Genomic DNA, 24,141 nt, shown 5'->3' on the forward strand with positions numbered 1-24,141 from the left:
GGACTGGCACAGTGGCAGCAGCAATGGGCTCAAGCTTAGGAGTGATTGTGAGGTTAGCACTGGACCTGGCAGTAGCTTCCTATTGTGTAGAGTTGGAACCCACCCCATGGCACCTAACAACAACCAGCAGATGGCGCTTGTCTCCTCTGATCTGATTAGAACATTTTGATCTCTGCCAAGATTCCCATAAGAATTAAGGGCTACTCTGTTAAACTTCCACCACTCTTTGTTGTACTGTAATGATTTGCATGTTGCTGTGATGCTGAAAACTGTTGCTATCGGATAAGAACTGGACTGCAAACTACAAGGTCAGTGGTTCAAACTCAGCAGTGGCTCCTCAGAAGCCCTACACAGGGTCGCTATGTGTCGGAACTGACATGATGGCACTGATGAACAAATGCAGCCCTTCTACCACAGTCTGTGAATCTGTTTGTACTGTGGTGACTTTGGTGGTGCTATGGTGCTGGAAGCTGTGACACTGGCATTTCCAATACTATTAGGGCCACCTATGTTGGACAGGCTTCAGGAGAGCTTCTAGTCCAAGACAGACTGGGAAGAAAGGTCCAGTGATCCGATACTGTCTAACTGGCTCTAACTTGTCCAACACTGTCTAACATATCATCAAAAGGGATCAGTTGATGGAGGGCGCATCATGTTTAATGAAGCAAAAGGCTAGCAAAGACTATTCTCAGTGAGAATAGTCACAACAATGAATTGGAACCTGAGGATATGAAACAAAACTGCAAAGTTTGTTCAGTTGTACGTAAAGTCCCTATGAGTGGACCCTAACTCAAAGGCAACTAGTAACTACATGTAGTTAATGCAAGTGACACAGATCATGATACAATGTTGTGTCCATGAAGCCACAAGCTCCAGCTTGTGCCTAGGTCTTTACATGTCTGCACTCCCTCTTAAGAAAGACTGCCTACTCCAAGGATTGTGTTATTTTCATACTTGACCTCCAACTCGATTCCCAAAGCTAAGTCCTTATTGTTGTTGTTGTTAAGTGCCGTTGAGTCGGTTCCAACCCATAGCGATTCTGTATAAGGTTTCCGAGGAGCAGCTGGTGAGCTTGAACCGCCGACCTTGCAGTTCAACCGGGGCTTTGCAGTCTGGTGCATTAACCCACAGCACCACACGAGAACTAGTCTTATAGTGATCACTCAACTCCCCAGACTTGGAGCTGAAATTTATGGAAGGAGTGGAGTTTAATCCATCTTTCAGTTGGTCAGCCCTTAGGGTGTCAAATTTCCTACCCCACCCCCACCGGGTCTCCTGGTGTGGCGCTGTAGGATAAGCACAGGACCACAAGGTCGGTTTGAACTGCAAGGTCTGCGGTTCAAACTCACCAGCTGCTCCTCGGAAACCCAAAACAGGGTCGCTAAGGTTCGGAGCCGACTTAACAACAACAGCTCCCTCATGTGCCAGCCTTGGCTTGAGCATCCACTGCTGGGTCCAAATGATAGAAAATGAATTCCCTAGCAAGCCAATATGTAAGTTTCCATGTCCCACAGGAGCAAAAAGAAGCCCAGAACGACTCATGTGAAGTACAGAGAGATGTACAACGGAAGCGCTGACTGATTATTGGGGTGTTTGGGTCACTGGCTTTCTAACTTCTTCCCCCACCACTCAAAGTAGCCATCAGCCCCTCTCCTTCCTATGACAATGCATTTTGTCCATCATAAAAATGACCCACATTTTAAAAAGCTCTTACTTCCTGCGTCACTCAGCAAATACTCTGCTCTACCCTACTGTCTATTCAGGCTGGAGTGAAGCCTTGGGGTATACAGGAAGGAGGACAAACTCTAGGGTGTTAAGGCTTGCTACAAGCTCAGATCCAGCTCCACCCCTGACTGTGCGGGTGACCTGAGACAAGTTTCTTAACTTCCTCTGTCTACTGGGTGAGGTAGGGGGACAAGCAGACAGCTCTCCCGCTGCTTAAGGGGTTCCTGGGTTAATAAGGCAACCTACAGGGATCTCTCATACCAGCGCCTTGCTCAGTGCGGGCAACCGAATGTCAGCTGTTTATTTACTATTACATCTTTTTCCAAATGAGGGGCATCTCTTGGGCTGACCCACAGTGGTGGAAAAAATGGCCTCGTGAGAACTCCTGGGTCAGGTAGCCGGCATGACAAGCGGTATTGAGGTATTCTCACCTCGCTGTGAACTCATGGTCTTTCAAATCCCACACCTGGCCTTACTGCCCTTTTCTCAGACGCCTCCAAAACCTCTGGTTCCAGGAGCAAAAAAAAAAAAAAAAAAGAAGCACAGAGAATGGCAGCGCTTAACTGAAAGCCGCGTCTGTGCAGGCGGCCAGCCCCCCAAGACCCGGTTTCCCCAGCCAAGCTCAGCGCAGTAGCAGCGGAGGAAGGATCAGGCTGGCTGATAGCGCGGTGGGAGGGAGCAGAGAAGAGTAGGCGGCGGAGGAGGGGGGAGCGCCCGAGAGGAGGGAGCTGGGGCGGGAGGAGACACATGCGCGCTGCCGCCGCCGCTGCAGTCCTCAGCTTGCCGGCGACAGGAAACCTTCAAGACCAGCTGCCACTGCCGCCTCTCCATTCCTGCGCTCCTCCCCACACCTTTCTTTCCTTCTTCCAGCGTCTCTTAGTGGAGCATTGTAGGGATTCAACCGGGCTGCCGTCCTTCCGCTGGGGGAAAGCCTTGACCCCCAGCAGAAGTGACTGGGCGGCTTGGGGGGGGCCCAGGAGAAGATGGCGACGCCAGGAAGCGAACCCCAACCTTTCGTCCCTGCCCTCTCGGGGTCTACTCTGCACCCACATCATCATCCCCACCACCACCACCATCACCACCACGGAGGAGCCACAGCAAGCAGCGGGGCCGGAGGAGGGGGCGGTGGCGGGGGTTTCAACCTGCCCTTGAACCGGGGTTTGGAGCGCGCGCTGGAGGAGGCGGCAAACTCCGGGGGACTGAACCTCAGCGCCAGAAAATTGAAGGAATTTCCAAGGACCGCCGTCTCCGGGCACGACCTCTCGGACACGGTGCAGGCAGGTGAGAGAGGGCCGCGCCACGCGGGGCAGGCAGAGGCTGGGTGTGGGGCAGGCTGTCTGGTTCGTTGTCGTGTCTTCCCTGACGCTGTGGCCAGTCTGAGATCTGGCCTCGCCGGGGGTACATCGCCTGTGCTGTCCAAAGTCGGGAACCCGCCTCGGTGCGAGAGAAGGCGAGCCGTGCCTCGCCAGGCGGCCGCGGTGTGGTTCCCGGAGGGCCGGGTGCGCCCTGCCACTGCGCCCCAAGCGCGCGTGTCTCCAGGCCCCTTCGCTCTGGGGCGGTCAGTCCTAGGGAAGTAGCCGGGGCTGAGACTTGCGTGCGCGCTGCGTGCGCTCAGTGGAAGTGGGGGGTTTCAGGCGGCTGCCTCGGCTTCCTGGGCCCAGCGTTGGGGCTGAGAACCCGGGAGTGGGCAGCCGCGTCTGCGCCTCCCACCAGGGCGAGCCTTTTTTGCATTCAGGCGTTGCCCATCCTGTTAGGGAAACGCAGACAAAGGTGGCGCGCCCTTGGTAGACCCGAGGGCACCGGCTTGGTGCTGAGGAGGCCCCTCGGCGAGCCCACTGAGCGATTGGTGTAGACTGCGAGGAGGTGCCAAGGCTTCCCCTTCCTGCGCCTGTGCGAGGAAGGAGCCACCCGGATTATTGTGAATCCGAATAGGCAGTTGCTTCGGAGTCGATCGGCTCTCTTCTTGCCCCGCCTGTCGCTAGCCGCCCACGCAGTTTTGCTTTCACTACCGAGGCTACCTAGTTCTTAGTAACCTGATCTTTGCTGGGGCCTGAAAAGGTCGGCATGGCATAGTAAAAGAAAAGTAATTAACATGAGCCGGTTTTCCTGTACTATCCCAGCAAGTTGTAACTCGCGCCAATGAGCAGCCAGCTTTTTCAAGTTATGTCATGTGTTGACATATTTCTGAAACGTCTGTTTCTCTTTGGTAGTTGGAGTTACAGGAGCGGGATCTATAAACAGGAAGAAGGGTGGTGGAATGGGATCTGGGCCTTGGGATCCTTACAGCTTTGACTTTGGTATCTGTGTGTCTCAGAGCCCTGTGGAGAGTCTGTGCCATGACAAGGAGCCAATATTTCTCAGGGCAGTGGGTGCCTCATTCTGGAGCTACCGTTCAGACTTCTTCCTGTCATCACTTTGTGGTTGGAGTGTCAGAATCGCCTCCTCTCCCCAACGTAAAATCTCACTGCAGAGTTTGTAAAGAATGTTACAGACTTTCAGTTTAAGATCCCCAGTGTCTTGGGAATGAAAGGTGTTTAATTAAGGGAGCAAGCAACTGGGTTTTGGAGAACAGGTTTCAAATGCCTATATTCCCCCTCTCCCTCCACACACCTTTAATTCAATAATCGTTTATGAGAGACTCTGGTAGCGTAGTGGTTACGACTCAGGCTGTGAACCGCAAGGTCAGCAGTTCGAAACTACCAGCTGCTCCGCGGGAGAAAGATGAGGCTTTCTACTCCCGTAAAGATTTACACCCTCGGAAACCCTGTGCAGGGTCGCTATGGGTCGGTTCCGACTCCAGGCACATAACAACAACAACAATGAATATTTGGAGTCCTGGTGTGGCGCTGTGTAGGATAAGCACTCAATCATCAAGTCAGTTTGAACCAAGATCTGTGGTTCAAACTCACCAGCTGCTTCTTGAAAACACTATACAGGATCGCGATGAGTTGGAACCGACTCCACAGCACATAGCACCAACAACAATGAATATTTAGAGTTCTTCACCTGAGTCAAACAGGGCATTTCAGGGTCATTAACGTTGTGATTTGAATTTAGGGATAGTCAGGAATGAACACAAAGAAGGGAGTTTCCAGACTTGAGCTGTCAACAGCTGGGGAGCATCCACCCCCCCACCCCCCTTTCTTAAATCTTCTATTGTGGCTTGAGTGAAAATCCACAGATCTAGTTGGTTTCCCATTCAACAATTCATACACACTTTGTTTCATGACATTGATTACGATCCTCACAATGTCTTGGTATCCTTTCCACTTTCTTATGTGTTTCCCAGGCCTATTTGTACTTCTTTCCTAGTCCCTTCCTGTCTTCAGAGGAAAGTTGTTAATGCTGTCTAGTTGGTTCCAGTGCATCCTGATTCCGAGGAGTGGCTGGTGGGTTTGAATGGCCAGCGTTGTGGTTAGCAGTCCAGTGCTTATCCTACAGTGCCACAACCTGGAATCCTTCTGAAGTTTATTCCTGGATGAAAGCTGCCCTTTTGATCTCAAATGTTAAGTGCTGTGGAGTCCGTACCCACTCATAGTGTTTCCAAGGAGCAGCTGGTGAGCTTGAACTGCCAACCTTGCGGTTCAAACTGATTTAGCAGTCTAGCGCATTAACCCACAGCGCTACACCAGGATTCGTTATTTGATGATACCATTTGATGATAACGTTCACTTTGTAGGCCTATTATTTGACTGAAAGTTGAGCACAGGGATGAATTCAGTTGAGGCTTCATAGTCTCTATCAGACCAGGGAGTCTAGTTGTTTGTTGTTGTTTTTTAAATGATTTTGAGTTTTGTTCCACAATTTTCTCCCACAATGTTTAGGAACTTTAATTGCAATCCCTTTCAGAGTACTCAGTTATGGTAGCTGGGCACCATCTAGTTCTTCTGATTTTAGGATTGTAGAGGCTGATCTCAGGTTAGTTGTTTGGATTAATGTTTCCTTGAATCTTTAATTTTCTTCACTGTTCTTTGCTCTGGATGGGGAGAGGCTAATGGTTTCACCTGAGCAGCTTAAAAAAGTACATGAGCCCAGCTCCACACCAATGGGACGCTTTGAGGAACTCAGGGATATATTCTTACTTCCCTTATTACTTCAGTTTGCAGCAGTTGGAGGCCATGCCTTAATGTCCCAATCAGAAGATGAACTCCTAGAAGGCAGGGTTTTGTTTTTCAAGTCCTTAGATCTTTCTCCTTCAGCAGTTTTCCAATGCAAGCCGTGAACCAGCAGTACGTTATGGATGAATTAGAATAGTCATTTTTACAAGCATTATAAAATAAATGAATGAGAATGGAATGGTATGGCTCAGAATAGAAAATGTCTTATTGCACAATGGCTCGTAAAGACAGGAGTTTAGTGAAGGGTGTGTATGAGTGTGGGTATACTGGATTTTGGTGTAAAATCTGTTTTCTATCGATCATGATAAAAAAAAAATTTGAGAGAAATTTGACTATAGTATTTTGTACACATAGTCACGTACACACCTCTAGTGTTATTTACCTGTTTGGTTCACCTTCTTTCTTTCAGCCAGTGTCTTTGCCTGTAGCCATCATCATGCCTGCATGGACCAGCCTTTCTCTCCCTTTTTAAAAAAGCAGATGATGGCTAGAACCCAGCAACTTACTGAGACTCAAACACAAGTAAATTAACAGGTTAAAAAAAGTCCACCCCCCCCCCCATGAAAAAAGTGCACTTGAGTGACGGCTTAGACATGGACTGAGGGGTTCAGAACGTTCCCATTTCTTTACATCCTTGCTGTCAATTCCATTCTGATAAACCACATCACCCACGAGTGCAGTCCAACATAGTAACTTTTCCAGAAGAGTTGTATGTGCATGAACCAAATGGCTGATGCTCTACAACTCAATAGTGAGAGAAAGCTTCTCCCAATTACTCTCTGTCTTACAAGATTTATGAAAAAGTGCACTTTACATCTTGGACCTTTAAAGACTTTTCTGATTTTCACTGATATTCTGGAAACTAAAGATTAGCCCAAGAGAAGCTCCTATCTTTATTGTGTATACAACTACTCAGATCTTTAGCTCTACTAAACCCTTTCTATTAAAGAAATGTCAGCACTGTGCAACCCGGAGGTAATTTAAACTTCTGTTTTATTTTCCCTTTTGCTCTCCCAAATAAGGGTCAGTTCTCAAGTAAACATTTCCTCTAAACAAAAGTCAAATCTGTGTGGTTTATACCCAGCTTTTGATCTGAAGCAAAGATGTTTTACGGAAGCAAATCTTTAAAACATTTGGGTCTTCAGAATTTTAAAAATAAAATAACTGGCTATGCTGAATGTGCTTTGTCTTAAATTAAAAAAAAAAAAAATCTAGTGACCCCCTCCCACCCCCTCCCATTAACATTACATTTTTTGTATAAAGTTAGGCATAGTGGTTAAGCTATGACAGCTAACCAAAAATTTGGTGACTAGAACTCAGCAGCAGTTGAATAATAAAGATTAGGAAACCCTATGGGGAAGTTCTATGTTGTCCTATAGGGCCGCTACTAGCGTTATTATAGAGTCCTGGTTTGTCATTGTAGGATAAATATTGGACTGCAAGGTCGGTGGTTCAAACTCACCAGCGGCTCCTCGGAAACCCTAACAGAGTCACTATCGAGAACAACAGCAATAGGACTGTTATGAGCTGTAGTCAGACAACACACAACATTAATATTAAGCCTCTTAGTTTTAACAAATTTGAATTTCCTGAACATTAAACTTGCAAGTGAGGCCCATAGTTATGATGCACATCTTAAGGTCACAAGCAAATCAAGAGGAAAACAGAAATATTTCTAAGCATCTGTCTGAAATGGTATGATCGTAACTGAAAGATGTGAGCCTTGCTCTGAAAAGCACTGGCCTTCTCAAAGAAATGCCAACACACTACACACACCAGCACGTGCCACTAACTTTGGAAATATATGTCGACTAACTAAAGTAGAAGAACGACTTTCAAGGTATCCCGCCTCCTTCTGAAAATACTCTTGTTGCTATGTGCTGCTGAGTCAGTTCCAGCTCATAGTGACCCTGTATAGGGTTTCCCAGGAGCAGCTGGTGGGTTTGAACTGTCAGCTTTATGGTTCACAGTCCAGTGTTGATCCAACAACACCATACCAGGAGTCCACATATACAGATGTTGTTGTTATGTACCGTCAAGTCAGTTCCAACTCATAGCAACCAAGGAGTGAATGGAGGATTTGAACTGCCAACTAAGTGGGTACCAATCCAGTACTTATACTACAGCACCACACCAGGACTCTGAAAAGTATGTACACATATTATTGGTCAAACCAGCTCTATTTTCTGCTTTATATCCAGTCATTCATATTTCATGGTACACTCTATGGCAAGAGGGAATTAGAGTTTAATGGATTTTTTTAAGGTAATGATTCAGACAATTCTTGGAATAACTTCTGCTTGTAAAGATATAGCTAAGAAGTTCTAACACAAGTTACTGCCCAGAGAATATGGAACAAAACTCAAAATCATAAAATAAAGACCAGGTTTACTAATTGGATGGAATCTGGTGAAACCCCAAGACTGTGGCCCTTGGTCACCCTTCAGGTCTGGAACTGAATTCGATTTTCAGCCAAGCAATTGTTGTTGTTAAGTGCCATCGAGTCGGTTACGACCCATAGCAAACCTGTATGGAGTTTCCAAGGAGTGATTGGTGAGCTTGAAACGCTGGCCTTACAGTTCAAACAGACTTTGCAGTTACGAGCATTAACCCACAGCGCCACATCAGGACACTCAGCCAAGCAATAGATAGGTATATAGAGAAGATGAACCAAATACGCAAATAGCACTGGAGGTGTGTACATGATCATGTGTCAAGTCCTAGTGCTCTCAGTCCTCCTTCCAGGTCACTTCATAACCTAATTTTTGTTGTTGTTTGTTGCTGTTGAGTCAGCTCTGACTCATGGTGATCCATGTACAACAGAACAAAATGTTGCCTGGCCTTGTGCCCTCTTTACAATCATTGGTTTGCTTGATTCTGTTGTTTTGGTTCACCTAGAGAGCTCTGCTTCCAGAATTATGTTGTTGGTAAGTACCTTTGAGTTGGTTCCAACTGAGCAACCCTGTATAGTGTTTCCAAGGTGCAGCTGGTGGGTTTGAACTGCTGACCTTGTGGTTCATAGTCCATTGCTGATCCTATAGCTCCACACCAGGAGCCCTTCCAGCACTGTTGTTGTTGTTGCTGTTAGGTGTCATTCAGTTGGTACTGACTAATAGCGACTTTATGAACAGCAGAACGAAATACTGCCTGATCCTGGGCCAACCTCACTACTGTTGTCATGCTTGAGTCCATCGATGCTACCACTTGGCCAGTCCATCTCACTGGGGTCTTCTTCCTCTTTTTCTCTGACCTTCCACCTTACCAAACATTTCCTTCTCCAGCGACTGGTCCTTCCTGACAATATGTCTGAAGTATGAGAGACAAAGTTTGGCCATCTTGGCCTGTAAGGAGCACTCTGGCTGCACTTCCTCCAGAACGGATCTATTGGTTCTTTTGGCAGCCCATGGCACTTTCAATATTCTCCTCCAACACCATAACTCAAAAGCATCAATTCTTCTACAGTCTTCCATATTCACTGTCCAGCTTTCGCATACATATGAGGTTATTGAAAATACCATGGCTTGGGTCAGGCGCACCTTAGTCCTCAAGCTGACATCTTTGCCCTTTAACACTTGAAAAAGGTCTTGTGCAGCAGATTTGTCTCATACAATACGTTGTCTGATTTCTTGACTGCTGCTTCCTTGAGTGTTGATAGTCGATCCAAGAAGAATGAAGTCCTTGACAACTTCAATCTTTTCTCCATTGATAAGAATGTTGTTTATTGGTCCAGTGGTGAGGATTTTTGTTTCCTTTCTTTACGTTGCGATGCAATCCATACTGAAGGCTGTGCTCTTTGATCTTCATCAGTAAATGTTTTAAATCCTCTTCACTTTCAGCAAGCAAAGTTGTATCATCTGCATATTGCAGGTTGTTAATGAGTCTTCCTCCAATCCTGATGACACATATAACCCAGCTTTGTGGATTATTTGCTCTATATAGGACAATACTCTTTATTGATCCATAGATGTTCATTGACTAATTTTTGGAGGTAGATCACTGGACTTTTCTTTCTAGTCTTTACCTGTCCACCATAGGTGACTTTACTGGTACTTCAAATACTGGTGGCCTAACTTCCAGCATCATAACAGCATATGCATGTCACCACAGCATGACAGATTGACAGATGGATGATGGATTTTTTTATACATGATAGAAATTAAAATTTAGAGAAGACAGGTATTATGCTCAAGATTTCATCCTTTTTAGGTGGTGAATCAGCGTCTTGTACCCTGAGTTCATATTCTTGATCACTTGTTATTAAACTGAGTGAAGGCTTGGGGAGAGGTACATATGGGAGACTCTCTGGAGGAGATTCATGAAACCAACATTCATTCATTTAACACATAACTACTGAGCACCTGGAGTCCTATTGTAACACTGTAGGATAAGCACTCGACCTCAAGGTTGGTTTGAACTGCAAGGTTGGCAGTTCAGACTCACCAGATGGTCCTCAGAAACCGACACAGGATCACTATGAGTTGGAACCAACTCCACAGCACTCAACAACAACAAAAACTGAGCACCTGTTAAGTGTCAAGTACTCTTTTAACAACAACTGCACTCATAGAATCCTGGTGTGGCACTGTAGGATAAGCACTGGACTGCTTCAGTGTTTCAAACCCATCAGTTGCTTCTCAGAACACCGATACGGGGGCACTATTAGTTGGAACCTACTTTACGGCACTTAACAACAGTCTTATAGACGCAATGAACAAAAGAGTATCCCTGTTCTTACAGCGTTCTCATTCTACTTGATTGTGGAGCTGAGATGATAAATCAAGAACTTGGTTTTGCAAGATGAGTAGAGGAAGATTTAGAGTATAGAACTGGTGTCTATATTTTATGAAATGTGTATGCTGCCTTGATTGATGGTTTGAGGTGGCTTGTTACAACAAAATGGAGTCTTCGTGGCACTGTAACAGAATAAGCACCGCACTCCTAACCCCAGGGTCAGCAGTTCAAACCCATTAGCTGCTCTGTGGCAGACAGATGAGGCTTTCTGCTTTTTTTTTTTTTTTTTTTTTAATATAGATTTTGTGGTCTTAGAAACCCTATACAGGGTTGCTATGAGTTGGAATTGACTTGGGTTTTTTTTGTGTGTGTGGTGGTTATTACATAAATAATTGCTAATAAAATACAAACAAGCATAAAATTGGATCCAAGAAAAAGAAATATAAAAATATGCATCATTGAAGCCAACTTTTTTCTAGTGATGATTTGTTAAGTAGTGTCATTTGGATGGAGACCTTTCAAAGGGTGTTATTGTTAGGTGCTGTCTTGTTGATTTGCTTCTCTTAGCCACCATCTGACAGATTACAACTGCCCCAGAGGGATTTCTGGGCCATGATCGTTTGGGGACAGATTGCCTGGCCATTTTCCTGCTGAACCACTGGGTGAGCAGCTAAGTGCATAACCCTGGTGCAGCCAGTACTTCTTTGAAAGGTTGCTACCTACTGCTGTTGGTCAATTCCGACTCATAGCGACCCTTTAAGGCACAGCAGAACTGCTCCATAGGGTTCTTTACTGGAGCTGACCCCCTCATCTTCCTCCCATGAGAGACTGGTGGATTTTAACGGTCTCTCTTGCAGTTAGCATCCCAGTGCTTAACTGGAAAGTGATGTTGTTGTTAAATTCTGTCGAGTCAACGCCGACTCATAGCCATCCTGTATAGGGTTTCCGAGGAGCAGCTGGTGGGTTTGAACTGTCGACCTTGTGGTTTGCAGTTCAGTGTTGATCCAAACCACAGGGTGCTGTTGTTTTTAAGTGCCACCAAGTTGACTCTGACTCATTGCAACCCTGTATAGGGTTTCTAAGGAGCAGCTAGTGAGCTTGAACCACTGACCTTGAGAATCAAGCTGACCTTGCAGTTCAGTGCATTAATTAACCCACAGCGCCACACCAGAACTCTCAACCACAGGGTGTTAGCATGACTGAAATAAAGGTGATAGAAAAGCAGAGAATGAAGTTGTGTGCTTCAGGCCAATTGCGGGAGGTTCTAGAAGACAAGAAGGAAGCTTTTAGACTTTTGCAGAACACTTGTTAAATCAGTTTCCTTTAGGATGGGGAGGGGAAGGGAGCTTATCTTTGCCAGTATCTTTTAGAGGTAGCGATTAGCAGGAGCTCTGGTAGTGTAGTGGTTACGAATCGGGCTGCGAACCTTAAGGCCAGCAGTTCGAAACTACCAGCCGCTCCGTGGGAGAAAGATGAGGCGTTCTGCTCCCGTAAAGATTTACAGCCTCGGAAACCCTGTACAGGGTCGCTATGGGTTGAATCCGACTCGACGGCACTTAACAACAACAATTAGCAGGAAAGACTGTGGGAAGTGAAGAGGTTATGAAGGCAAGAATATAGACATGTGAGGCTTAAAATGCATTTCCTGTGTGGAGTTGCAAAGTACAAGAAAAGACGGGAATGGATGAGAGGCCAGGTAACAGTAACAATGCCAGGTAACCCACCCGGGGAGCCAGGCCACAGGACAGGCCTAGGTGAATTGCCAAATAGCATAGATAAACATTGTTTGCAGAATTCAGAGGAAAATAATCGTTTTAGTTATGTGAGTTAGGAAGAGATGTTGTTGAGATAGTGGTTCAATGATGAAGCACTCAGCTGCTCACCAAAAACTTGGCTGGAACCCACCCAAGCGGTTTTGCAGGACAAAGACCTTGAGATTCCCCAAACCCACTGGCATCGGGTCGATTCTGACTTAGAGCCACCCTGTGTACAGGCTCTGAGGTTGTAAATCTTTACGGGAGCAGAAAGCCTCATCTTTCTCCCTCGGAGCAGCTGGTGGGTTTTAACTGCCGACCTTGTGGTTAGCAGTTCAGTGCTTATTCTATAGTCCCACCAGAGCTCCCCTATGAAGATTATAGCCTAGAAGACTGTTCTGCCATGAGGAACTCAGTGTACCCAACAACAGTGCTGGACGGTGAGCCCCAGAGGGCAGAAGGCACTCAAAACACAGTAACTGTAAGAATGGATTCAAGGGTAACTACACTGAAGGTGTCACAGGATCCGACAAAGTTTCACTCTGTTGTGTATGTGGTCTCCATGAGTCGGAGTCAAGTCCACGGCAACTCACAACAACGAAGTTAAGAAAGCCTTCCATCGTAGAGGTAGAATTCGGGCCGGGGTTTGTAGGCTGCATGGGATTTGTATGGAAGGGTCTATGAGCAGCCTGGTTTGAAATGTGTTTCTAAGATGAGAAGTTAAGATCTTGGCAGCCTTAGATTCTGTGAATAAAAGAGTAAGGGACGGCATTTAAATCTGCCACTCCAGGCATGTTCCCTCACCCCATGATGGGGTAACCAGCTGAGGTCTCTTGTGACCCTTTATTGAGGACACTGGAAATGCTTGAGGCCTGGGATTTGTCAGCCTGAAGGACTGAGCTCTTTGTCTGAGCTAGCTTTCTTAAATGTTTGTACAGATTCAGAGAATCTTCTCTGAGCTTTGTGGGCAGGCTTATCTTCTAAGGGATGATTTCCCCCACCCCACTCCTATCCTATAGCAATCAAATCCTTGGCATATTAACATTCTTAGTCATTGGAATTCTCACAAACATATTCTGACCCTATACTTTTGGCCAAAAGTATAATGACACTTTTGAAATCGCAGATATTTTATTAAAAATGATGTTCTTTGGTTTTTTAGTCATAGCAATTTTCAAGTCATTATTTGCTGTTGAATTGATTAATTCTTGCTGTAATGATCATTTATGGTGGTCATCATTATATTAGTGTTTTTATTCATTACATCTTCATTTATAAACCATTATTGTTGCTGAGTGCTCTCTGAGTTGGTTCCAATTCATAGTGACCCTGTATAGGGTTTTCAAGGAGCGTCTACGGTGGGTTTGAATTGCCGACCGATATGATTCAAGTCGACCTTGCAGTTCAGTGCTTATCCTACAGCTCCACACCATTGACTTCTGTTTAAAGAATGATGGTGGTTCTGACTCATAACTACCGTCTATAGGGTTTCCCAGGCTATAAATCTTTATAGGAGCAGAAAGCCTCATCTTTTTCATGGTGGCCTTGCAGTTAGCCACTCAGCTCATAATACCTCCCAGTCGGTTCCAACCCATAGCGACCCTGCAGAAGACTTCTAGTAGTAAAAACTTTTAGAACAGCTGAGACTGAATATATGTCACTCACCAACCAGTTACCAGCCATCATTTCCAGTTTATGGTGACCCTGGCTGGATTACAGTAGAATTGTACTCTGTAGGATTTTCCAAGCTGTGACCTTTCAGAAACAGATTGCCATTCCTGCCTTCCGAGGTGCCTCTGGATGTATTTGCACGAATCTTTTGGCTAGAGGTCGAGTGCCTGACCGTTTGCCCAGGGACACCTGGGTACAGATGTATACTGGTTCTGAATCTTGCCGAGATTTGTTCCTGTATGTGCCTGTTTCATGACAAAAATAATCCCCAAAAGCATCATGCTATTTTCATTGCTTGCTTTTTGTTATTGTTGTTGTGAAGTGCCGTCGAATCAGTTTCGTCCCATAGCGACCCTGTATATGGTAGCCAAGGAGCAGCTGGTGAGCTTGAACCGCCTACCTTGCAGTTCAAATGGCTTTGCAGTCTGGCGTGTTAACCCACAGCGCCGCACCATGACTGCTTGCTTGCTTTATAGGCTGCCTTATTGAAAGGGCAGAAGTATACTAATGATGTGTCTGGAGCAATAAATAGCTTACAATTATAAGCCATGGGATCTCGAGATGTTTTTGCTGTTCCAGTTTCTGAAGGAACAACCCAGGGTTTGACCTTCCTCACGGAAATGATTCTACTGGATACTTTGTCAATCACTGTTGTAAACGTTCTTGATATTTGGTGGGTGTATGATATTAGGCAAAAACCGGACACACCCTCCCATTATACATTTTTTATGTAAGTCATTGACTAAGACTGTTTTCCAGTTGCACGTGGCACACTTAAATTTTGCACACAGTGATTTAGCAATTCTAAACCACATTCTGCTGCCATCATTTACAGGTTAGGTTCCTTTAGAAATTTATGTTACTTGTTGGTCAGTTCAGAAGTCAGTTTCCTCTTGCTCTTTTCCATGGTGTGTTTACAGAGAGCTGTTCAATCCCATTGCTTTCTTTCATCATTGCTAGTTTAAACATAAATTGTTTTCCTTTTTTGTGTGTGTATGCTGTTTTATTTCCCCCCTTTTTTGTACATATAAAGACTTTTTATGTTTAGCCTGGACAGCATTTACTTTTTCTTATGATCTTCCCATAACCATCTCCTTCCCAGATGCTGTATTAAGCTTACATTTTTGAACATTTGGGAATTAACATTGCAGACATGCTCTTCACGCATGTAGGTAGTTATCAGCCACACAGCATACAACTTGAGTTTTTGTCTAAGCCTCACAAAAGCCTGTTTTTAATCTATCACACGATTTTCTTTTCACACAATGTTTTTCAGGATGTAAGATACAGAGCTCAGCTATATTTAAATTTGTTGTTGTTGTTAAGTACCATTGAGTCGTTCTGAGGAAAGGCTGGTGAGCTTGGACCACTGACTTTGTGGTTCAAGCCACACTAGGATAGTTGATGCCATGATTGTTATTTTGTCTCCTTGAAGCCTGGATTCTTTTGGGTGTCTGTGTCGGTCACTGCTAGCAATTGTTGCATGAAATCTTTTGTGCACTTGAATTTTTTTCAGTTAGTATGATATTTCAGATAATTCTGTGTGTGTGTGTGTGAGAGAGAGATGAACTGTTTTTAACAAGTGGGGGGAAAAAAACATGAAGAAAAGGCCGGAATTCCAAGTAAACCTTAGTTTGGGAAAACTAGACTTGAAACAGAATCCAGTTTTCTTCATCTTAATCTGAGAATTCAGTGGCATTTGTTTCAAAAATTGTAGTAAGAAGTAGTACATTTGGAAACCATCTGTTCGCACAAAGTAATTCAAAAATAAAGTGAGATTGTTTACAAGAGCAGAAAGTTGACGAACTGTGAGAATTTGGCTTCTCTTTCTTATCCCAGTAGTGCATTAGAAGGGAAATGTCTTGATAGCCACATTTGCAAGTCAGTTTGAACCACAAAGTCTGTGGTTCAAACTCAGCATCCGCTCCTTGGAAACTCTATACAGGCTCGCTACAAGTAGGGACTGACTCCATGGCACTTAACAACAATATGCTCATGGTTTTTCCAACCATATCTCCCTTCGCAGGCAATAAAGATAATAGTTAGGACAAAAAAAACAAACCAGATAAGAATACTATATCTGATATGTATAATAGAAATATTTGATTATCTTTTTGCTTGATAACAAAGTATTCCTTCTCCAGGAATATGCTGATTCCGAACCAGCTCAGTTTATAGTATTTGAACTCTTGTGCAGGACATCAGGACTTTTTAAGCTCACAGGGGCGGGTTATCCAATTTGGGGATCTCCCTTGATGTTTAATTTTCTTTTTCTACTCTTGTTCCTGAGCCCTTTACTAGAAGAGACCTACAACTGGGTGTGAAATGAACCAGAGTGGGGACCCCTGCATCTCAGGACTTTCCAATATATCACTGGTCTTAGATTTCTTCTTGTTTGTTTTGGTACATATGTTATGTGCCGTGGAGTCGGTTCTGACTCATAGCGACCCTGTACAGGGTTTCTGAAGCTGTAAATCTTTACGGAAGCAGAAAGCCTCATCTTTCTCCCGCGGAACAGCTGGTAGTTTCGAAATGCTGACTCTGAGATTAGCAGCCCGATTTGTAACCACTGTGCTACCAGAGACCAAAACTTTGCCATTTCCACATTCTCTACATGCACCATTCAGTGACATCGCCTGTGTTCATCATGTCTTGGAAACATCACCCTTATCAAACACCTTCTGAATTTTCCCATCACCCTTAACGGGAGCAGGGTGTCTCCTGCACAGTGAGTCCCTCTCTTTCCCTTCCTGTCCCCACCCCTGGTAACATTAATCAACTATGTCTCCAGTTGCCTATTGTAGTTATTTTATTTATTTGTTCTTTTGTGACCGACTGACTTCACCTGAATGCAAGTTGTTGTATATGTCAGGACTCATTGCTCTTTATAATGAAATAATGTTCTGTTGTAATACATATAGACACGGGCCCTCAAAAAAGTAAGGGGAAATTCCATTAGTTTTTCATTCCATTTTCCCATCAACTTTTTTTAGCCCCCTCTTAAGATTTGCACAGAAAAGAATAGTAAGAATCGAATCCCCAAACCATGGACGTTGGTCCAGTCCTCACGTTCTGCTTTTTCATCTCTGAGGCACTCTCACTGACCTCTCCTGAAACTAGGCCAGAAACAGGCTTAAAGAACATCTTCCTAAGATAACAGCTGCAAGTTTGGAGAATCCACCCAACACCCCAGTTTCTGACTTGTGGGCTACAGATTTGGGGCTGGTTTCCCCACTACGCCTTCAGGATGTCAGCTGCAAGCTCAAGAGTTCACAGGACAACCTTACGTTCTGACCTACTGCCCCATTTCCCAGTTGTTGTTGTTGTTATGTGTGGTGGAGTCGGTTCCGACTCATAGTGACCCTGTACAGGGTTTCTGAGGCTGTAAATCTTTACAGGAGCAGAAAGCCTCATCTTTATCCTGTGGAACAGCTGGTAGACACTGAGGATAGCAGCCCAATTTTACGCTACCAAAGCTCCTTGCCATTGAATCGGTTCCAACTCACAGTGACCCTGTTTAGAGTTTCTAAGGAGTGGCTGGTGGGTTTGAATCACCAACATTGCTGCTCATGCCAACCTTGCGGTTGAGTGCTTACCACAGCACCACAGCAGGACTCCATTTCTATATTTTGCTAGAATGATTCACAGAATTCACAGAGTGTACCTACTTGACAGCACTTAACAACAATAACAATACCTACTTGTTAGTGTTGTTAAGTGCTGGTGAGTCAATTCTGACTCATAGTGACCCTGTGTAGGGTTTCTAAGAAACAGCTGGTGGGTTTGAACTGCTGACTTTGTGGTGCCACACCAGGAGACCATACGTACTTATGACCACAGATTTACAACAGCCAAAGTGAATACAAATGAAGACATCCGTAGAGTGAGGTCTGGGAGGGTTCCCAATGTAAAACTTCAGTTTCCCAGTGGACCCACTCTTGCCATGAAACCAGAAAGCTTCCTGAGCAGTAGTACTTTTTATGAGTTTTGTCACATGATGGGTTACAGCGGGCCACCAGATGGTCCCTCAGATCAGCTCCTGGTCATTAGGCTTTGGTGTGGTCTCTCTCAGGAACCAAAAACAAAAGGCCAAATTTCTCTCTGCACCCCACAGAATCACATCTTGTTCATGCAGCCCAAAGTGGATGGACATTTAGGATGTTTACACTTTTTGGCTATTTGTGGTGAATATAGCTGCAGTGAATATTGGTGGACAGTCTGTGCTCAGGTTTTCAATTATTTGGGGTATATACACAGGAGTACTGGTAGCATAGTGGTTATGAATCGGGCTGCTAACCTCAAGATTAGCAGTTCGAAACTACCAGCTGTTCTGTGGGAGAAAGATGAGGTTTTCTGCTCCCGTAAAGATTTACAGCCTTGGAAATCCTATACAGGATCGCTCTGAGTCAGAACTGACTCCACAGCACATAACCACCACCACTACCACCACCACCATAGGGTTTCCAAGGAGCAGTAGGTGGGTTTGAACTGTTAACCTTGTGGTTTGCAGTCCAGTGCTGATTTTTTAAGACTCTTATGTATTTAGAAAGAGCCTCTGGGTAGCACAACAAATTAAGCGCTAGATTGCTAGTTGAAAGCTTCGAGCCCACTCATAGACGCTTCAGAATACAAGTGATCTGTTTCAAAACCCACTCATAGATGCACTGAATGCAAGTGAATCTGTTCTGAAAGGTCACAGTCTTTCAAACACGATATGCAGCACAACTCTGCCCTGACACACAGGGTCACTGAGCAGGAATCCACAGAAAGGCCACTATAAACAGCATCTTTAGTAAAGAGCTTCATTCTCATGAAGCTGATAAAGAGTAGATGTTGTGTGTGCCCTCAATGGGATTCCAACTCACAGTGAACTTTTAGGAGTGGATCAGAACCTTAGAGTGTCCGAGGCTGCAGTTTTGATGGGGAACAGTCCTGGTGGCAGCTAACTGGAAAGGTCAACCCTTGGAACCCAACAGCACCTCCATAGAGATTACAGTTTTGGAAACCCTATGGGGTGGTTCTGCTCTGTCCTATAGGGTCACCATGAGATGGAGTGGACTTCATGGCAATGGGATAATCCTATGTGAGCAGATCACCAGATCTGTTCTCCTGTGGAGCCACTGGTGAATTCGAACCACCAACCAAAACCTTTTGGTTGGCAGCCAAGCACTTAATGACTTGCCACAGGGCTTAAGACTCGATTACTTCTCGGAAATAATGTGACATTCATAACAGTCTTAATATCCTCTACATCTACACATGTTTTCGGAATTTGTAAGTATTTTCTTTTATTCTTGTGATAATCTTTGAAGGATGTTTGAGTGAGCAGTGTGTATTTTTCCTCAGTACACATGAGAAAGTCAAGGCAGCCCATAATGAAACGATGTTTCTTGGACTATGTTTCTAGTAATCAATTGACCCAGGACTTGAATTGGCTTCTTCTGAGTTTCTGTTCTGTTTCCATTCATTCTACTGTTCTTTAATCTGATGTGAATTTAACAGGCTGAGGGAACTCCTGATGGGGGCGGGGACAAGTCTGCTAGAGAAGAATGGAGGATTTTCTCAGTGGAGAATGGCTTTGGTGGTTATGTGCCCTGGAGTCGGTTCCAACTCGTAGTGACCCTGTACAGGGTTTCCAAGGCTGTATACCTTTACTGGAGCAGAAAGCCTCATCTTTCTCCCACCGAATGACTGTTAGTTTTGAACTTGAGCAGTAGTACTTTTTATGGGTTTTGTCACATGATGGGTCCTTGAGGTTAGCAGCTCGACTGTCCTTGAGGTTAGCAACCCGACTCGTAACCACTACGCTACCAGAGCTACTTATTGTTGTTGTTGTTAAGTGCCGTTGAGTTGATTCCGACCCACAGTGACCCTGTATAGGGTTTCTGAGGAGCAGCTGGTGAGCTAGAACCACTGACCTTGCAGTTGAAACAGCTTGCAGTCTGGCCCTTTAACCCACAGCGCCACACCAAGACTCCAGAGCTCCTCATGGGGACCCATATATACCTGTGTGCCCCATTATGGGCTCAGGTGAAGGATGCCCCAGTGAAGCTTGCTTTGGTGAATGGGTTCAAGGGGTGGGAAAGAAAATTGGGTTTGCCTCATAGGAAGAGTTTGAGGGCCACTCACAACCCAACCATTGCTTTAAAAAATCTTTCCAATAAAAGAGAAAAAGATGATCTTTTCATGCTTTTGACAAAATACCAACAACATGTTTATACTCTCTTTATGTTCTTGGCAACTGCTCTAAAGATGTATAGTAAGTGCTTCCTCCCTGAAAAAAACGGGAGAAAATGTCTGTGAGGAAACAGTGATGTAGAAGTAAATGTATAGATTTAGATATATTGCTTTTTTCTCATTACTTTACTGGCTTCTAAAATTTATTTTGAATTTGGATGAAAAGTTAATTCCTAAAAACTCTTGTGAAGAGTCAGTACTATCCCCCAGTTACTGATAAAGAAACTGGAAAGGCAATTGGTTAACATGTGCTTAGATGAGATCCTCAGACTGTTCTATGTTTTGTTTTTAAATTTACTCTTCAACAACCTGGTGTAGCACTGTAGGCACTGGACCACAGTCAGTTTGAACTACAAGGTTAGTAGTTCAAACTCACTAGTCGTTCCTAGAAAACTATACAGGGTCCCTACTAATTGAACTGATTTGACGGCACTTAACAACAACAATGGAGTCCTGGTGTGGTGCTGTGAGCTAATGTGTCAGACTGCAAAGTAGTTTGAACTGCAAGGTCAGTGGTTCAAACTCACCAGCTGCTCCTTGGAAACTCCTACACAGGGTCGCTATGGCTCGGAATCGACTCGATGGCACTTAACAACAACAACAACAACCTTGCTCTGACTCATGCCCCTCTACTTAATGGCCATCTTATGCACAACAGAATCAGACTGTTGTAATCTATTGGGTTTTCATAGGCTGATTTTCAGAAGCTCTCCAGGTCTTTCTTCCTAGAGCTTTTTAGTCTGGAAGCTCTGATGAAGCCTGTTCAGCATCATCGTAGCATGCTAACTTCCACTGACAATTGAGTGGTGGTTGTACATGAAGTACTCTGGCCAGGAACCAGACCCGATCTTCCAAATAGATGGTATAACCCCACCCAGGCACCATTACTGTTCTGATAAGGAAACATGTCAGTTGAGCAGTCTGACTGGAGAGCCAGTAAATACAGTGTAATGGTTAGAACCAGTGTGGCTGACCAGACTGACTCCCTAGCTAAGGTGGTCTGAGCTCTTGGTGAAGCAGTGCTGGGGTCTCCTGCCAGGCTCGGCTGTATGCTCACTGCATGTTTACAGCCAGAGGAAGTGACTAAGGAGATTTTGCAGATGAGAATAGAGTTCAGAGCATCTTGCCCCAGCGCCTCTGGACGCACACAGAGATTGCTTAGTAAGGTCTAAGGCAAGGATCCGACCAATCCCTGTTCTGCTGTTGATCTCGAAGTGACTGCAGAGGTCCAGGCTTGTGCACTGGGACCTCTAGCTGTATTCTTCACCTTTGGAATGGCAAGCTAGTCTTTCTAAAGCGTCATGTAGAGGAGCTCTGGTAGCGTAGTGGTCTCTATCGGAACCAACTCCACGGCACATAACAACAACAACATAATGGCTCGATATTTAAATCCCCCAAACTTAAAAAACGCAGATAGACATTTGGGTTTTTCATTTTAATATGAACTTTTTTTGTTGTTAGACTTTATAACGTCACCTAATTAACCAGTCTATTTAAAATGTATTGGATTTTGTTTCCTCTCGTGGGAAATGAAGAGAGGAGTAAGGGTTAGGTTAGAGATCAAGTAACTTACTTTCTAGAACATTCCCTTTGGAATGCAAGTGCTTACATTCTAAAAGCTGTTGTATTGATTTGTTTACTAAAAATACATTGTATTTTTAAATAGATCCTTCAGTATATTCATTGCTTTAAATAATTTTGTAAATAAAATAGCAGGACAGCACAGAATTAACGGCTAAAGCAAACCCCCTTTTTTCTGTGTGCGCTTGTGCAGGTGTGAGCATAAATGCACACTGATTTAATCCAGGGCTTTGTACAAAGAAGGCAAATGGATCCATCTTTGTGCAGTTCCCTGCGAGGTGTGGGTGATAATTTTGACATGCAATTAAGGCAATTATGTTCTTTTCCCCTGGTCTTTTGAAAGTCTGCATAAATCAAAGTTAGTTTCAGTTATGTCTGGATCACTCATTCCCGTGGTTAGAGTCTTGTAATAAACTCTCCGGTGTGGTTTGTTGTGATTTTACACTTCTTGCATTGAAAGTCTGCCATGCTGTGACTATGAGTGCCAATATGCCTAGCTCAGTGCCTGTTCAAAAACAGAGTAGGCATCTGTGAAGATTCACTTTTGCATTCTTCTCCCACCCACCCCCCAACTTGTGTCAAAGGAAATGGAATACCAGGGCTAAGCCACTGGAATCAGTATGCTAATGAAGACTTGGTGTCTTAATAGGAAATTTACACAGTGGGAGTTCTGGGGTAATGTGCCCTGAGAGAGCCCTTAATGTCTGCCTCTTCAGTGGGTGAGTGACAAAGAGGGTAACCCGGCTAAGTGCTGTTCTAAGCAGTTAGGCTAGGTCTTTATCAAGCAGTTGCATAGTTAACAGTGCATGCTGTCTTGGCTCTGTGTCTCACAACCCCTGATCTCTTGGGCAGCCTTGTTTGTAATCTCTTAATTCCACAGGGTAAATTAGATTGGATTTGCTCTATCACCTCTGGCTAAAAGACTTCAGCTTTCAGAATGAGTACTTTTCTGAATTCTATGCATTTTCTGAATTCTATTCCATTTTTGAGAGGATATGGCATCACTGTGGGCAGTGGGATGCTCATAAATCCATATGGGAAGTCTAGCTTTGTCTGGGACAGTCTGTATGGATTTACGTCTCTTTCCCTGGCCTAAGCTCTGGTGACACAGTGGTTAAGCTCTGGTCTCCAGCTGCTAATAGAAAGGTCAGCAGTTCTAACCCACCAGCCACCTTGGGGAGGAAGATGTGGTAATCTGCTTCTGTAAAGATACCAGTGAGCTTCAGAAAGTTCCTGGAAAAAAGCTCCATTTTCCTGTTGAACATTTTGAAGACTCATTGTATACAGTCATGGAAACACTGGGGTGGAGTTCTGCTTTGTCCTATAGGGTTGCTATGCGTCCGAATGACTTGACAGCAGGGGTTTTTGGAGGGGTTGGGAGACGTGCCCTGGCCTGTTTAGTAACCGGACCGGGACCCCCTTATAACACATTCCCATTTGGATGGTAAATGGTACCGCCATCCCACTCATAATAGACTGTTGTAGTTAGCTGGCATTGAGTCTGCGCCCAATCATCTGGCCCCTCTTATAACACTATGAAGACACTGCTAGGGCCTCCACCACCGTCTGTTGTTGGCCTGCTGCGGTGAACTCTAGGTTTTCTATTCCTTTAACCTTTTTATTGTGAGTTGAGTGAGGATTTACAGAGTGACCCATCCGATTTTTTTTTGGCTAATTGTCAGAAGGAGATCGATCAGGCCTTTCTTCCTAGTCTGTCTTAGTCTGGAAACTCTGCAGAATTTTGTCCACCATGGTCAGTCACCCTGTTGGTATTTGAAATACTGGTGACATCTCTTCCAGCATCACAGCAGTGCATGAGCCATGACAGTACGACAGACTGGATGGGTGGTGAGTAAGCAACCGTTGTTGTTAAGTGCCATGGAATCCGTTCCGACTCATAGCGAAACCCTGTGTAGTTTTCGAGGAGCAGCTTGCTGGTGGGTTTGATCTGCTGACCTTGCAGTTATCAGTCCAGTGCTGCTCCTACAGCACCACACCAGGAGTTTGTAAGGGACACTTAGATGTCATCTTTTATGAAGAACAAACAGAAATGGAGACAACTGAAGAGAGACTCATGTCCCGCAGTCTGTTAGGGTCAGACCAGGCCCAAACGTCAGGTCACTGTGTCAGCTGCCCACACTGCTGCCTTTTCAAGGAATTTAAGTACTTGGTGAGATTCTTTTTAACTTTCATGCTAAGAAAAACTCTCTCAGAACTTTGGTTTATGTACTTTTTCAGCAAGATCTTTAATTTTAGTAGGCAAAATAAAGCATTTTTTAGAAATCATGAACTATAGCATAGATAACGAGGACACTCTATATAAC

At 44.6% G+C, this 24,141-nt stretch overlaps 1 protein-coding gene across 3 annotated transcripts in view; it reads left to right on the top strand.

Moving 5' to 3' along the window:
• Positions 1-2,696: 2,696 nt before the first annotated feature.
• Positions 2,697-24,141, top strand: part of LRCH1 (leucine-rich repeats and calponin homology (CH) domain containing 1) — a 257,300-nt gene continuing 235,855 nt past the window's right edge. For 2 of the 3 annotated variants that reach the window (XM_006837634.1, XM_006837632.1), the window contains exon 1: positions 2,709-3,006. In XM_006837634.1, the coding sequence (XP_006837697.1) occupies positions 2,709-3,006 (298 nt within the window). Of the gene's footprint in view, positions 3,007-24,141 lie in introns of all 3 variants that reach the window. The other variant, XM_006837635.1, reaches the window with a different exon arrangement.

The sequence above is a fragment of the Chrysochloris asiatica genome, unplaced genomic scaffold, assembly GCF_000296735.1.
Source record: "Chrysochloris asiatica unplaced genomic scaffold, ChrAsi1.0 scaffold00022, whole genome shotgun sequence".
NCBI lineage: Eukaryota > Metazoa > Chordata > Mammalia > Afrosoricida > Chrysochloridae > Chrysochloris > Chrysochloris asiatica.